The sequence below is a fragment of the Cydia pomonella genome, chromosome 1, assembly GCF_033807575.1.
Source record: "Cydia pomonella isolate Wapato2018A chromosome 1, ilCydPomo1, whole genome shotgun sequence".
NCBI classification, from domain to species: domain Eukaryota; kingdom Metazoa; phylum Arthropoda; class Insecta; order Lepidoptera; family Tortricidae; genus Cydia; species Cydia pomonella.
This window is the reverse complement of record NC_084703.1, coordinates 44,628,900-44,647,191: the sequence shown is the minus strand read 5'-3', so window position 1 is coordinate 44,647,191 and position 18,292 is coordinate 44,628,900. Positions and strand designations below refer to the sequence as shown.

General features: G+C 37.0%; 1 protein-coding gene across 1 annotated transcript in view; it reads right to left on the bottom strand.

Annotated features, from left to right (window-relative positions):
- The window catches only part of LOC133524917 (fizzy-related protein homolog), a 93,467-nt gene that overhangs the window by 37,906 nt on the left and 37,269 nt on the right, over nt 1-18,292 (bottom strand). Inside the window, exon 3 of the mRNA XM_061861076.1 lies at nt 7,133-7,386. Within this exon, the coding sequence (XP_061717060.1) occupies nt 7,133-7,386 (254 nt within the window). The remainder of the gene's footprint in view (nt 1-7,132; nt 7,387-18,292) is intronic.

The window sequence follows — 18,292 nt, the reverse complement described above, 5'->3', positions numbered from 1 at the left end:
AGCGAAACATGTGGAGTAATTTTAAACTTAAAATAAATGAGTAACCCGGATATATTTATTTATAATGCTGTAAGAGAAATGTGAAATTAGTCGATTTACTTTATAACGGTCTAGTATCTATTTATAATGTAATTCTAATCTCGTTCGCCACAGAACCCGAGTCATTGTCAATGACAATACACGGCCACCCGATCGGGTGACCGGGTGTTACAAAAGGCGGTGTAATTGTATACTGAGCAAAGACAAAGAAGCCGAACGGAGTCAGCGGAAATCGGAACTCGGTGGCAAATCAGCAATTGATGCGAGGACTCCTATTGGGGCGAGGGACAGAATATTAATGGCAATAATAATCAAGAATTCCCCTATCAGGTTGGGTAAGTGAAACACTGGCGTCACCTGCCTAGATGGAAAGTTGGAAGTTCTCGGCATAAAACTTAAACATGAAACAGACATAATAGAAATTTCGGAAATGGAAAGATACATTTTCCATACCCCCTCAGCTGTAGGAAAGCCCGCTCGATCAACTTTGATATATATTTATAAAATATATAAAATTCAAAATTTATCAAAGTTGATGTAGCCTGTTGGGCTTTCCCACAGCTGAGGGGTTCTATAATTACATGGAAGTTTCCAAAATTAGACCATGTGGAAATTTCACAATTTATTAAGCTTACTGACGGCACATAAGCAGTTTGTCTAAAACACGCATTACATGACGTTGCCAGACAACGCAGCATGAAGCATGGGAGATAGGGAAATATAAATGATTTTCGTCACACTTGCTCGAAAATGATCTTATTCCATGCAAGTATACTGAAGGACAAAGGCATGTATTATTATAGCTTTTTTTTTCACTAATTCATATTGACTTTTAAAATACTGACATTCATAATTTATATTTATCGTTTATCTTGAAATATATTTTATTTAATAAATAAATTTAATAACCATTTAAAATATTTTACAGAATGCCGGATAGGTCTGTGCCTTCGATGTCAAAGAATGACAATGTGGCGAACGAATGTTTGAAATACCACCGTATTTAAGAATTCTTTCGCTTAAAATTAAGGTTGTTCTTCGCCTAAAAACCTCGTTCGCAAAATTTCACTTACCCCCCGTTGCACAATGTACTATGATGAGATACACGACAAGCCATAATGAGAACTATCGTGGGAACAAATATATATACTACTTAGCGCGCTTTATATCGCGACTTAAGTCGTGTTTCAGTAACGTCTATCCGTCACATTCCTGACAAAATATATTTGACGTTGACCGTCTGTTTTGTGACAATTGCTATTGCCTTGGCGATTGCCGGACATTAATGGAACACAGTTAAGGTTAAAATTGAAGTGTGTGCTTAGACTAACTTACATGGAAAATTTATAGGCTTGAATTGAATCGGTCGCATTTGCCTGTACAATTAAAATGTTTCTGCATCTTTGATATGATTTTCTCTGCTATAAAAATTAACCAATCGTGTAACGGCAACTACAGAAATAAAGTCGATGCCATGAATAACCAGTACCCCTAGTGTAAATAAATTCGATTTCGAAACGTGACGTACGCGTTTGCGTTTAGTCTCATTTTGTATGTGATTTAGAAAGAGCGCGCCAAGCGGGACGTTTTGGAAACTCAAAATCCTATACAAAATGACACTTAACGCAAACGCGTTCGTTACGTTATGATGTCGATAAAACTTACACTAGGGGTACAGTTCGCCAAACAATACCTACTTTCATGTGTTTTGTAATTACCGAGATAAATCTAGAACCCTGGCGCCAAAATTTACACTGTCTTTACTGCTAAAAAAGAGCGAATTTATTGTACAGCTAACCCGCTTAGCTACTTCTGCTACTATTGTAGCATGTAGTCGAGTTCATAAATATGTATACATTTCTTCACCTTAACTCATTGCAATAAGGTGAAAATATGTACACATATTTATGAACTCGACTGTACATCATCGTATTGGATCTAGTGGCCGTCTCTACGGGTGCCTACTAACTGCCTAAATAGGTAAAATGGCGGAAACTGTAAATTAGCACATGCTATTCGCCAACAGCACGATAATAGCGCCCGCGACGATAATTGAAACACAACAGTTTTTTTCGCTATATTGTCGTTTTGTTGAATATACAATGCTGAACAAATATTGTTCAATGGACGCTGAATACGTTGGAATTTGCCTATCGTCAGGTGACAACCAAGTCACTAATTCCAAGAAAACAATTAATCAAAAAACAACCTTTTTTGATACTGAACATGTAGTAGTAATTAGTGAGTTTTAGTGGCCATCTGACTATTATTATTATATTTACATTTTTCGAGTCCCAGATCTCAAAACCACATTAGAAATTTAAAATCCCGTGACAAATACTAAAGGTAAAAAAAACGTCCTCTATTGAATAAAAATTAGGGAACATAAACCGGAAAAATATGCATAGAAATTACCGGTATTTCTTATATTAATCCCTAGTAAAAATCATAACGCGTGGAAGAGAATCTCTGGTGTACTCGTATATATAGTTAAACTCATAATGAAACAATATGGAGCTAATACGGCCAATCCGTTTTAGATATTAATTCTCGTGCACAAACATGAACCAAAAATCAAAAGAATGAAATAAACACCTAATACCTAAATAAATAACACCTAATTACAAGATTATTATAGATACCCAATGTCACGCAACTAAGACCAAAAAAGGTTTAGGCATCTTTCTTTGAATGATATTAACGCCGTGACCACTAAAGATTACGTATCGAACAACACTATAAAAGGGTTTTTATTAAACGCGTCGTCATATCCGAGGTTCGGTTTCAAATGACCACTAAATAGGTCAAAGGCACAGGGAGAAAAAGTAAAATAAAATTGAGTATCGAAATCGAAAGGCGCTATTCCTGCAACAAAATTAGTCGGATTCGATAAATATTGTACCGAATCTTACCTCAGAATAAAAGTACAGAAATATCACTGTAGTTTCTACCGCGAAAAAGTTTTAGCGTTTAAAACGCTTAAATTTTTGGTTAGTTTTGATTTATTAATTATTTTTTATAAAAACATGTGTGCATTAAAAATGCACTATTGTCAATAATATGTAGTACCACTGAGTCCACTGACACAGAATTATCCTATTGGTTTATAGCTTTTTTTTTTTTCAGAAAATATTGTTCCTAGAATGATTAAGTATTCTAATTAGTGGTAAGCGCTGTGGGCCACACATATTGTAAACAATATAGTAATTAGTATTGTAAGTATTACTTGTAGTGGCTGTTTGTTTACCTAAATAAAGAAAAAAAGTATTCAATAAAAATATTGCCTTGAGCCTACACTTTGTGTATCCATGTGTTTCTTTTTTTAATGTCAAGTGTTTTTCTATGACTGAAAATTTAATCTATAACAGTACATAGCTGTTAATTCCCATCCTTAAACTAAACTGAAAATCTTTACGAAACACCGTTTAATTACACAATAACCGCAAGCGTGTATTTACGCAGTGCGCCCTCTTCTTATTCATATTCGTTTTCTTATTTGTGCCTCAACATTTGACCCAGCTTGCTCGTGTTAGCATTTTAGTTAATTTCCTCTTTTTTCAAAGGGACAGTGAATGCGGGCATTAGATATGCTACTTTACGCGACTTTGCGTCGACGTTATTGCAAGATTCAATTTGGTCGTATCGAAGAGGTCGGGCCCGGGTAAATATTCTCATGTGAAAGTATAAAAGTCGTATAAGTGTTACCGATATGCATACTAACGCCTCTTTGTGATGCGAGAATTGATTTTGGGCAGGTAGCTGAAGAGAATTGTACTTGCATTTATTTCGGGCGGTCATAGCGAGTTCTTGGGCAAACCAGAATATAGTGACCTGGAGGACCGAAGCCATTGTACGTATGTAAAGTGCGCTTTTTTTACGAATTTATTCGTGATTCCTTGATAAGGGATTGGAATGATATCCGGCTACCGCCTTGGTAATGTCGATTAGGCAGCTCTCAACAATGTGCTGTAAAAATTCGAGAAAGAAAAAACATACTTCATAAAACAGTCTAACGTGTTAGAGGTTTAACCTTCTGGCCTATATTGATTTATACTTTACATTGACACTTCACGCTAAAGCAGGGCAGATGTAATCCATTTTCACTTATTCACGTATACTACCTTGCGTATTGTGGCTCCTCAAGACGAAGGCCCAGCGTTGGTCAATCGAGATGGCCATGCGATGGTTATGGCTCCTCTACACGATGGCCCAGCGCTGGACCACCAAGATAATTCGATGTTTGAGAGCACGCACTACACGTGTACGTACGCACCATCGCTGGCCCACTACCTTTGATGTGCGGACGAAAAATCGACACTATGGTCATCCCGTCGCCATCCCGCCGCGCCATACGCCATGCGACACCACTACCTTCTCTACACGCTGGCCCATCTTAGTGGGCCATTGTGGTGGCCCAACGTCTAGAGGAGGATCTGCCATCTTCTGGTCTAAATCGCAAACTTTAACATGTCATTAGTTCCTGCTCGTGTGCTGCTCTCACGCACGATCCCTATATAGTTCAGTAAACTATGGGATCAGCGAGTTCCACAGGATACATTAATTAAAGCGTCACCAGTATCTAAACTTTCATTATACTCATTTACAATCAAATAAACCCAGCATTATTTTATGCATTTAAAATAAGAACAATTTTAAACTATACTATCTTATGTTAAGACCTAATTTCCAACGCATTCGTTAGGATTTCCTTTTCGTCGGGACGTGTATGTTTATAGGGCAGTAAATTAAAATTGCATTAGGCCAGCATTAACATCTCATCAAAACTAACAAAAGACGGTTTTCTGTAAAAGTCACCACCGCTAATAAAGACATGTATTCATTTGAGGAAGGTAACAAACGTAGTTGTATAGGTAAGGCCTTTAAGCCGTTTCAACAGAAACAATAAGGCGACATCATGAGGACGTTGGTCTAAACAAGATTTATATGCGAGTGAATAATCTGCATATAAATCTGAATGCACAAAAAATTACCAAGTATGTGTGTGGAACCGAGCGATGCGTTCCGTAGAATTCCGGTATTCTCTTTACTTTTAATAATAACAGAATTACGTTTAAATTGTTTGTCATAATCTTGGAATAACCTCATAATTTATATTTTAATTTATGGCCCCATAGTAAAAATCTAATCTGACAAATACTTACCATATATGTAAATATTAACTGTATTAAACGTATCCACAAATGACTTACATTTTAACTACTTTTTGAGGTTAGCTAGAAGTTTCCGCCTGTTCCACCTATCCCTACCGCCTTATCCTCCCTGATAGAGATATGTGGAATACTTTTCCTTGTTTCCCTTCCGGTTCCCATGAGGGAACCGGTAAAAGAAGAAGAAGAAGGGGAAGAGTCTATGAAGATAAGTTTGCCACTGTACTTTCAATTCTATATTCTGTCCATATCCTTGTTTCGTAAAATAATGTGTTTGTTACTTATTTACAAATGTCACAAAGTATCCTGAGTTTCGAACGAGTACTAAAATAGAAACAGGCTGTTTTTTTTTACTACCACTGTCTTGCCTATTTCCTAACATGAGCACCTTAGGTACTTGTTAACTGAACTTTAAAACAACTTGCAGTATAAATCCAGCTTGCCCAACGGACATGTAAACTAAAATCTCCGTTTTGCCGTTCGACTAAGGATCTCTGCTAAAACCTTACGTTTTTGCACAAAAAACGTGCGAATTGCTAATTACACCTTTATTCTCAAATTTCGTTTTATGGCTGTATAAAAATGGTGCAATTAGACACAGGGGAGAATGCAGACGCATATCGGCAATAACTTTTATGGCATCACAAATAAAGGCTTTTGAATTGGAATAAAAGAATTTGGCAGTGTGTAAGTGTTACACAAATATATACGGGTTGAAAAAAAAAACCGTTTTGATTGTGTAGTTGAGAATATGTAGTACATGCGTAATACGTACATACCATTTTTTCTACTGTTTCAAGCGGGACCTATGATGCCTTAGAAAGGCAACACGAAAAACGCTAATAGAATGAAATCGCAATGAAATTTCTTAAATTTTGCCTCTACGCACTAATTTTTTGCTTATAGTCAATAATGTAGTAAACTGTTTTAATGTCAACGAATATCATTCAATATTGTTGTTGTAATTATCTGAATAAATAAAAATAATATAATCACGCACTACACATATTGTAGAGAAACTATTAAACGCCAAATTAATTACTCGAAAGCACGGCGTTTGCTTTGCACAGGACCTTTAGCATAAGCAATTTCTTTTTTTAGATTAATCGGCCATTGGTCACACGGGCGTCCTTTTTAAAGAACGCCTTAACGTCCAAGAGAATGCTGGAGGATCTTCTTCAAGTTCTGTCTATATACTACTTCTCTCAAATGTCCGTCAAGGAACTAAACGACAGAGCCTCGTCAAGAAGAGGATACGATTGGTACAATATACAGATACACGTGCGATTAGTATACCAGTGTGGAGCGTTAAATTTTATTACCATTCGGGAATTTTAGCATTCAATGTCGGCGTCCAGAATAAAAAAAAGTTCCTAATTCACTTTTCGTTGATCTGGTGCACCGTGCCGCTAAATTGTAGTAGCTTTGAGGGTAATATTTAATTATCAGCTGTTTTGTTTGAATTTAAATTAGGTACGCAAAAAGGCAATCCTAATCTAGATAGCGGATAACATATCAAAGGACATATAAGTGCCGCTGCCAATGTAATTATAAATAAAAATGTATACACATTACGCATAATTAAGAAAGATATAAGAAAAGATGCCGCCTCAAATGGATTTTCAGTACCTAAGCAATGTTTAAAATGCAAGCTAACGTTTAAGGCGACCAGCCTATGTTGATAGTATGGATAAATTTGTATCGAGACTAAAGAACGTAAGGATTTTCAAATAAACAGATGCTGCAGATAAATGTCAAAAAAATCTTGTATACGAATGTAATATAAATATGCCTATTCTTTACACAGAAGCCCAAAAAGGGTGCTATAATCGAATATACAATCAAGTCTCCTTCGCAAAGCGTTGTTTAGCCATAATGATTACTTCCTGCAAGTCTCCTGTCTGCTAATAGTGTAGTAGACTCACCTCTTTCTTCACAGGCGAGCTGAAGCTGTAGACCGGCGGCATGTATCCCTTAAGGTCCTTCACGGGCCGGAGAGCCGTCCTGTTCCCCTCTGTCCTGTTCGCCGGCGGGCCTCTCAACTCTTCGATCTGTGTGCCCAGCAGCTCGTTTCGCAGGAGACAGCCATACACTTGGTAATCACGACCGCCACCTGGGCTGTCGCTGTTGGCGTCTCTCTGCGATTTTGGTGGCTGGTTCTCTGCACCTTTGCCTTTCGCTGGAAAAGAAAGGTTTACTTATATATATGGTATATCTAATCTAGTTTCGGACTAAGACTTAAATGCAAAGCAAGTAATGATAAAAAATAATGTTAAAGGAAATTCATGACCAATTAAGGAGGGAGATAAGTTTGTAAAACATTTGGGAGTTTTCTTTGTCGCATGTCGTTATCTCATGGTGATATATTTTCAAACGAAATTAGTCAACCAGAAACATTTTTAAATGTTATTTTTAACCTAACCCAACCCGAGCTAAATGTTATAAGCATAAACATCATATAAAAATGACTGGATCAGATAAAGAAAGCAGTGTGACGACTCCACTCTCACTCAACTATTATTTCGCAGATGGTATGCAGATTTCCTTACTATTTTCCTTTCCGGAAAAGCACCTGATTTATATCGATTGGTAATTCATATCGTCAACACTGTTATCTTCTATTATTATGTAAAACAGGTGAAGGTAAGGTATGTTGACAGCTATATATGAAATTTCTCAATGGAAGGTTTATAGGGAAAAGTATTTATATACCATGATCGTATGTGGTTTATGTGACCGTATGTCGTTATCAAAATGACCTCATTTCAAGTGATTCAACTATCTACTCTCTTTCTTAGGCAATAGCATCAACTTATACTGCATATTGAGTTATTTTCAGTTATTCCCATATACAAACATACCTAAATAGGTACAACATCAAGATGACTCGTCTGACTAAACCACAAAAACATTGCAAACTCGAACGGATGAGTAATTTTCAATAACACCAGGGTTTGTTTGAGGACAATATCTGAATTTTATTATAATTGTATTATAAGTACCTAATATTATTTATACAATGGACACCGTAGCAATATAAAGGACCATTTCTAATTTTCGTTCTCATTTTGAAACTTGCATATACAAAGACACGAGTAATTGGTTTATATAGCTCCAATTTATAAAAAAAAGGAAATAGAGTAAAAACAAGTTATGTATGAAAAACTGAAATCCGCTGTTTTTTTAACTATGGTATCTTAAGCTACATAAACATAAACGAATTACAGGACTAGATATACTTCATTATATTGTAAATACAAAGTTTCAGAGCAATCTGGCTAGTCGTTTTAAGATGAGAGCGTAACTACGTTTGTATGGAGAATCGAGCGTCGAGTAAGCAAAAAACCATTGGTGCTTGCAACTATAGATGGGACTAAATGCACGTTGCAGGCTCTCTTTTTTATGGCATAGGAGGCAAACAAGCAGACTTAACGCCTGATGGTAAGCAATTGCCTTCGCCCAAGGACACCTGAAACACAAGAGGAGCAGCAAGTGCGGTGTTGACTTTAAGATACGCTCTTTTTATGAAGGTTTGTAAGAGCCGTTACGCACTGTCGACTAGTCGCCAGCGACTTGGTCTCTCGGCGACCGAAACAGGCGACTAGGGCCAGGAGACCAAGTCGAACGCAAACATCACTAAAATATGTTGTGTTCTTCACAATTATTTTTGAGAGAAAGACAGATACAAATAAAACTCGACTGCGGCGTCTCGCAGTGTGAACGCGTCCATTTGAACCCGTGTTCCTAGTAGTCACCGGCGACCGGCTGTCGTTTGTGCGTCGTGACTCTGAGTCTACCGAGCCAACGGCGACTATGTCCGTATACGCCTACATAAACTATAGAAAGTCACCGTCGACCAGTCGACAGTGCATATAGCTCTAAGTCGCATCGGTCTTTAAGTATGTATGTTATGTATCACTGTATACCATTTCGCTAGCTAAGCTAATGCTGCCTTCAATACTCCTGGGATTTAATGGGTTTGTAAGAATATAATATTTTAGTAATACATAAAAATGTAATAAAACCCCGGGTAACACTGCCAACTGAGATTTGAAATGGTGGTGGTAATACTGATAATGACACCATTTGCCGATATCATAAAAAAGTCATAAAGCACCGCATATTAATAGTAAACATTATGCGATTGAAGCTTTCGCAGATTATTATTAAATTGTTTAATAGCTTAATTATAAGTCTATTAGATATTGTTTTTAAATGCACGCCCCCTAACACTAACAAAGTTATACGTTCTAATCAGTAGCCGAGTCGATCGTTTGCGAGGACCAGTATTAACTTTGCTCTACCATTACGCACAGTATCTACATATATCTGGATCAAGTTCCACTGGTCCACCCGACAATGATTGCTAATAGCACCACTAAGGTACTGATCATTGCTAGATCTTATCTCGTTGCAACAAGGTTCACGAACGGTTAACTTGGACGGGGCTGAGTCACGGCGCTGTATAAAACAGTCTCACTCATCGAAAAACCGTTTAAAAAAAGAACTCTAGCTGCTAATCTCCATAAATAATTTCATCGTGCAAATATCCTATTTCGGAGCGGCGCACGCGCCGACGCTGACATATGCTGATAATATAAAAAAACGGCCAAGTGCGAGTCGGATTTGCGCCCTGAAAGTTCCTCTTACATGTTTTTTTTTTACCTTTTTTATCACGAACCTTAAAAAACTTAAAATAATTTAGCAAACGGTTCGGGTTTTTCATCAAAACTGCTTGTAGATTTTATTCTACGCATGCTATAATGGATTAAGTCTAAAAGGCTAATACAAATGCTAGAGCTACTTTTCCGCACTAGTGCGTAAATTGGCACATTATGTAACTATGTCGAAAATTTAAACGGTCATATGTACTGTAAAACGTTGTACGATACATGTGCGAATAGGTAATTCCCAACTCGCGTCGATTTAAAACACTCCCTTCGGTCGGGTTTTAATTTATCGCCACTCGTTACGTCACTAATTTCCTATTTTTCGCACTTGTATCGTAATATACAATTTTTTAATTAACATGAACACGAAAAAGACAAAACCACTTACGGATGGGACCCTAAAAAACGTGCATTGGTAATTTGACAACATTTTGAAAGATTCCTAAGGCAAATTAATCGTTATACTTATTACGCAATAAAAATTTAGCGGCAGTCTGAGGTCGGTGTCATTGCTCCGCATTTATTAAAAAAAAACTCAAGGACACTGGTGTCAATTTGAATAAATGCTGTCATCGAATAAATCGCCAGCTGTTAAATTGTAATTTGTCAACGGGATATTAGATTTTTTAATATATTAAATTTAACTTTTTTTATTTTATTTTAGCTAGTGCAACCCGGCTGAAACATCGGATTTATAATAAGGTAAAATAACGGTATTTAATTTTGTAGTATCGAAGCAAACCTTACTGGTTTAACGATACTTTTCTAATTAAGTTTAGTATTGTGCTGTAATTATCTGAATAAATAAAAAAGGACATGAAATGTGTGTACCAAACGCGAAAGTTTAAATTTATAGTGTTCGATTTTTTTTTATCATTAAGCTTCTTTATGTATAGTTCAATAACTAGCATTCGAAGCAACGCGCCAAGAGTACCTGCCACCCTGGAATACTTTTCAAAACAGAGATATATCTTTACAATACACATTCAAGAGCATTTATTACAGTTTAATTTTTCTACATATTGAGACTTTTAATTTATTTACTCAATAATACACAGCAATATTCATTATACATATTTTTCGCCAAACTGCATGACAGTTTGCGAACGGTAGCACTCAACATTCTTCCTTAATCTACTGTGTAAGGTACTAACAGCAACACACTTACCTGACCAGTCCTTGGGCCTTATCTAATTGCAACAAGGTTCAAAACTGGTTAAAGAATGGTAGAGCTTGGGGCGAGTCAAAATATTTAATTTGTGACCCATTTCGTACCTTGTGACACCACACACCAGTCTCGCTAGAGACCTCATACTATTGTCACAGTGACAATGTGCGAAATGGGTCACAAATTAGATCTTTTGACTGAACCCATGTTCGATGAGATTTCCTATATAACATCCAATACCAACACCAGATTAACTCGAGAGTAAACCACCGAACCTAATAAAAGTATGCCAATTCCAGATCAGCTGGATACCAGCGAGGATTAGTTATTTTCATACCTGTATGCGAATATTGCAAGTTTATAATATGCTCGTTAAAGCTCCTTCCACCCATTGAGGTCCAACGATAAGTCTGCCCAGGGCCCGTAGTATTAAAATTGCGTTTTACACCTTTTGAACTGAGGTGTAGGTACAAATTGTTACGTTATGGAGGGAAGTGTTAATTGCACGATGCAAAATAACCCAAAACTTTTAAGATGCGTACTGCGGAAATACTCGTTGCAAAAATAACTCAAGACGTGAGAAAATCTCAAGGCAGGTTGCATTCTAAGAATGTTTCTGCAGTCCCATGTGACATGAACGGTCATTACACCCCGGCTAATCACCTTGCTGGATCTAGCGGGCGGGCATCAATCAGCAGCGGTGTCTGTCCGGGGGGGCACGGGAATAAACTTCCCAGTAATGTTTGAGACCTAAAACAGACTGGTGGAGATGTTAAATTTGACTTTGTGGGGGTGACTTTTAAGTTCAAAATCGAACGATAGAGCTGATGTTTGATTTAGTTCGAATTCGGATGTTATAGGTAAGTGTGACATTGATATCAGTAGCCGCGTGTCATTGACTGATGCTTATGGCTTATTTTATTTACTGTGGGCCGGACGTTCATCCTAAATATTAACACCCTGGAACCTAAATCGTCATGTACCAAGTACCCAGGCTTCAGAGGAATTTCCGTTGACGGACGCTCCTGCTATGCAATGTACATGTAGGTATCTCAGTGCCGTCGTTTTCCCAAGGCATAGTATGGGGTTCGTTAAAAAAGGAATGTACAAATTTAGAGACGGTCACTCGTAGTTTCCTCTTAACCTACTTCAACGTAAACGCAATCTTCCGTCATATCACGACGACCGGTTTGGCCTAGTGGGTAGTGAAGCCTACGAAGCTGATGGTCCCGGGTTCAAATCCTGGTAAGGGCATTTATTCCTGTGATGAGCATGGATATTTGTTCCTGAGTCATGGGCGTTTTCTATGTTTTTAAGTATTTATAAATATTTATATATTATATATATCGTTGTCTAAGCACCCTCAACACAAGCCTTATTGAGCTTACTGTGGGACTTAGTCAATTTGTGTAATAATGTCCTATAATATTTATTTATTATATCAACTTCAACTTTGATAGGTATATTCGAAGCGAACTCTATTCATCTCCCGCATCTACAGACCAGATATTTAGACCAATTTGTGACCATTCACTGACGCTGAATTGGATGTGGGTAGATACGTAGGTGGAGGCCTCAAAAGACGGTTACACTCCTTCCGATTTGCCAAAATAGTCCTTTGCTCTGTAACTATTCAGCTTAGAATCGCCCGAGTCCATATTCGAACAAATTTGGTAATGTTCTGACCATTTAATTCCCATCACCTATGTTCCAATAACCAGTGTAAACGCAATGTTCGATTACGTAGTTCTTAAGGATCTCGTGGTCATAGATATGCTGGTTTGTTAGAGACAAATGCGCGCGCGGCATGAATAGGAGTTTTTTTAATTGAGCGTCTTTTGTCACGTAGGACGCCAAATACAGAACCATCGTCCACACCTTGTATGGAGCGGGGAAGAGTGAACGAACTTGCAAATTGTATGTTAACTTATGTCGGGATAGGAATTAGAATTGGTTGCCGCTTCCGATTGTCACGCTCTTCCGGAGCATCGACAGGATATTCGATCGAACTGTAACGTTGCCGTGCAAGCAAGAGTTTTCGATATCGAATTGGAATAAATTATTTTTGTCGGGGTCAAAGCATTCTTTGGGTAGTCTGTTTTTTAATATTTAGGCTACCACGGAACTCCAACCAGCGAAAATACTCCGTAAGTAGTTTACACAAAACACTATCATAAAATTTTGCTATATTATACACCCTAACAATTTCAGCGTCAAAATTGAACAATGCATATTTATTCTCATATCAAGCATTTCCCACAAGTGAATCTCCAAGATAGATAAAATTGGATTTATAAAAATTATTTATGACTTTTTTTTCTTTCAGTATACTATACCTCATTTTTTTTTTCATTAGAAATAGACTTCGCAATCTTTACGCGTCTTTTTATTTAAATATAGTAACTATTACTTATGAAATCAAAAGAATGTACATAAATGAACATAATAAATAAATAAATAACAAATAAATATTAAATAAATAAATATTATAGGACATTATTACACAAATTGACTAAGTCCCACAGTAAGCTCAATAAGGCTTGTGTTGAGGGTACTTAGACAATGATATATATAATATATAAATATTTATAAATACTTAAATACATAGAAAACACCCATGACTCAGGAACAAATATCCATGCTCATCACACGAATAAATGCCCTTACCAGGATTTGAATCCGGGACCATCGGCTTCGTAGGCAGGGTCCACCCACTAGGCCAAACTGGTCGTCAAAAATAATATATGTTATATTTATTACATATTTACTGACGCTTATTTTTTAAAGTGTTTTTCAAAAAAAAGATACGTCACGTCACGATTCAGTCTTAATCTAATGCAAAAAAAAAAAGAGGAATTAAAGACGATCTGGGCGCTGCCAACTGGCGCAAAAAACTAGATACTTACCTATTGATAGTCATTATAGCCTTATCGAAAAGGATATTTTGTATTACTTTTGTTTATTTTACGACACCTTATATTTTAATACCTACAAAAAAAATAAACGTTCAGCGCACTGACACGCTGATAAGATAAGTTAAAAATAAAGGTGACGGTGCACTATCAACGCACATATTCTCGAAAGTGTGTCATGCACTTGAGACTCATAGTGGTTTTGAAGAAAAAAGTAGTATGTTACAATAGATAATAGTACAGTCGTTCACATTGTTAAATGACATATCGTATACCTTATTGTAAACGCATAAGGTTCACCATAGGTCTGATAAGTGTTGCTGTTAGTACAGATGGTCTAACATAATCGATGTTTGATAGGTAAAAGGCACGATCATACCGATCGTTGATTTTGGACTAGCCGTTAACGATCTAAGTGAACAGAGCCCCTGGTATAAATTTACTCGATAGCGAAACGTGACGTACGCGTTTGCGTTAAGTCTCATTTTGTATGCGATTTAGAAATAACGCGCCAAGCGGGAAGTTTTAGAAACTACAACATACATTCTTTAAGTCTCGTTTACTACTTCATTCGTTAAGAGAATAAGACTGCGTGTTAGGTAATTGTGAACATCTCAACGATTAGCTAATTCTGCTGCTACGAGTAACTGATATTAAGTATTTGGGTGTGTAATGTTTTTAATAATAACAATTTGCGAAATTTCATTTTTCATAATTTGAATTGCATAATTTTGATATGCAGAAATTATGATTTGGTATAAAAACAAATACAATAAAAACGAATTGCATAATTTCGAAAGTAATTATAGTTTAGTAGCATAGTAATGTATTTGCATAACAGGCAACCAGTATAATGTTCACTCTGTATACTATTTTATACTCGGAACGTTTTTTATTCATGAAAACCAACAGCATAATGTTGAAGGTGTAGTTTCATAATCAAATCACGGCAAATCGTTCATAAACTTTATTTGATTGAGTTTGCTGATAGCTTAACAACACTGAATTACTAATTAATAAAAAAACTTAAACATTATATTTGCATGGAACATAATCGATTTTTCTAAGCGTCAAACTTACCTACATCCGTACTTTACGTCTGTCGACATATATCATTTTACCGCAAAGCAGCGGCCAGTGTGAGTTGGAACCTCTGTGGTTCCTAAGGGATTCAGATAAACTTCATATAAACGCCTAGTGAAAATGAACAAGCAAAAATACAATTTCCGAGACATATGGTTCTGCCCATATGGTCGCAGTTCTACCTAACACTCCTCCTCGCTTCGCTCGTCGTCGTACCTAACGGCGACCAGCTTTAAAGTTGAATAGGTAGATTGTTGTATAATTTAATATTTTGATTGGCACCAAGTATATCATAGAACACTATGTCACCATTCGTTAAAATTTAGTACTATATTTTAATTATTATACGTTATAACAAGTAAAATTATTCCTAAGGATTGTTATGAAGAATGTTTTTATGATTATAGAGCATTCTGTCATTAAATTAGTATGACTAACAACTTTATATGTTTTGTTTTTATACATAATGTTTATTATGAGTTTCAATAGTAGTTAAATGAAATTATGCTAAAAGTTTGTATTAAAATTGAACGGCACCCTAAGTATTTGAAGGCTTTGAACGGAGTGGTTAAGACTTCTTACATATGGAGCTGTTTTTGACATCAGTTTGCATTTACTCGAGAACGATTTTGTGCTCTGCACCGAGGTACTTGACCCACGCTTTTTGACCACCACACACATGGAAGTTTTTAAAGTTGGCAATTGTTCCGAAAAGTAATCGCAAAACTTGAATAAAGGTTATTGTCTCAAGAAGAATTTTCCACTTGGCATAATTAAAGCAATTTCAACATAACTTTACTGTCCATCGGGGGACCTTATTACAACAGGCATGAGGTCTACCGATGGAAAGTTAACAGTGTGGCTGTTTGTACAACCGAAACACTAAACGAATGTTTGCGATGGGTTAAATTATAATTTAAACTGCATATCGTTTTAATGAAAACGCGCTGATGTAAATAGTTCAAAGGAAAAGAGACTGAAAGCTTTGGTAAATACGGTACATAATTATGCGTAATTGTTTTGGTCGTATGAGATGTGATTTTAATTTGTATGACCGCAGCAGAATTCTTACCATTAAATGAACACTTGCAGTGCCGACTAACAGTATAAGACAGTGGTTCGTTTTTTTTATCTACATGCACTGACTTGTATTCTTTGCGACTACTTTGTTAAAAGATACTTTCTGTGATTAGGTTTAAACTAGAACCTAGAGAAGCTATACCAGCTGTAAGCACCCATAGATCCCCTGGGACAACATGACCCCCGACACATTATAGTAACTCTTGGTTCAACGCCTTACAGAGTAGTGTCAATTTCAAATGTTTGTAGACTTTGTTTGGTACTTCAACACATTGTTTTTAAATTTAGAAATGCAACAATAAAGTAATGAAAATATTGTAAAAACCAATTTCTTCAATGATGTCCATTCCATCTAAAAGCGACTTGGAGGAACTGTCATAGATACCATTATTCGCCGCGCGTCAGGTATAATAAAATTTGTTATTCAGACAATATCGGTGTATGTATTAGTTTAATATATTAAGTAGGTTAACAGTATTTGTTAATAAAAAGAGCAACTTATTCGCTACATGATGCATCCAAGTAACGTCACAGTCAGCCATTTTGATTTACTCGTATAAATCCGTCTCGAAGGACCAAAATCTAGGTTTAGACCTAAAGTCCCGTTCCTTCCTAGAAGCATAATTATCTTTGACGTCGACACGTTTATAACCGTGACAGTACTCGCCACAGCTATTTCGGTCGGCACTAGGCGAACTAACAGTACAACAGTCACACTCTTAATTGTTCATCGGTGGACCTTATTACAGAAGGCATAAGGTCCACCAATGGACAGTTAACAGTGTGGGCGATGGTACACTGCACACAGAGCGCATCACAAACGCATGTTGCAACTACACAGACAAGCAATAGATACAGGGTTCCTTCACCTCGCTTATCGACGAGTTAGCCAATAACTTTCTAAAGTAAGTTCTGAAATGGCGTATGACGCCTCCATCTTGTAAGTTTGGACGTGTTTCTACATGGTGTTTCAAAATTTTTGGTGTTTACAGTTTTCCGAAAAATGTTTTGGCTGAAAAGGCCAAGTTTCTGATGAAAGTACAGGGAAAGTTGGAGGTCATTAGGTGTCATACAGTTTTGTCCCTTTATTAGAGTGGCAGACAGCCGAATTCTTTGTGATGAAGACAATCAATCTGAAATCAATTGACACGCGAAGCCAAGTGAAGGGATATATTCACCCCTAGTTAAAAAAGGAAACACTCTATAGGGCATTAACAAGAAAGGTCGCTAATGGAGCTGCTACGTTCCTCTTTCGAAACAAGAGTATAATTCCAGCCACTTGCCAAACCAAGAGCTCGTAACGGTTACTCTGTTGCCTTTCCACTGAGGCGAAGATGAGAGACGTGCGGGAATGAACCAATAGCAGTGGTTATAATTCAGCAAAGCGGAGAAGATATGTGGATTACAGCCAATCAATGCTCATCTCCGCCTAAATCCACGGAAAGGCAGCCTATTGCACTGATGCGTATGCACGCCACTAGAGACAGCACTATTCAGGTATATAATGATTAGCGATGTCCCGTTCGAATCCCGGAGCGGCGACAGTCAATGTAAAGATGTATTCCCATCTCCCGGCCTCATGCATGGTGGCGATGGGGCGGGCAAATGGGAATACACCTAAGTAAAGACCGCCTGTTGTCTACCTCTATCTTTAATCAATTGTTTTCTTAAAGCTGTATCTTTAACTAAGATATGCCAATAAAGAATATTCTATCTATCTATCTTAAGATATCCTTTTAGAGCTCACGTTAGATTGGCGATTGAAAACATGCGCTGGCGCAACTGGTCCGGTTATCAAACAATGGCGCTTGTGCAGTTATCGTTGCATTCACGTTATCAGGTGACCTGGCCACCGTTTCAATAATAATGCTTTTCAAAACATTCGTGAGTCAAAGGTTCGGCTGCATAATGGCTTTGTTTGGACTGATTAAAAAAGGAATGCTGCAAGAACTTTCGGTTACTTAACTGTGTCATAATGGGTTCTTTAGTGATTATGTTATCGGGATAAAAGTCATTTATTAATAGATACATAGATGGGTCATACTACATCGTTAGCCCCTTGTGTTATTTATATAAGTGGGAAAGTCTGCATTAATGACCAAATGTCATAATATAAATTACTGAAGCGTTAACGAAACGAAGGTCTCCGTTTTAACTAACTCGGACGAATTT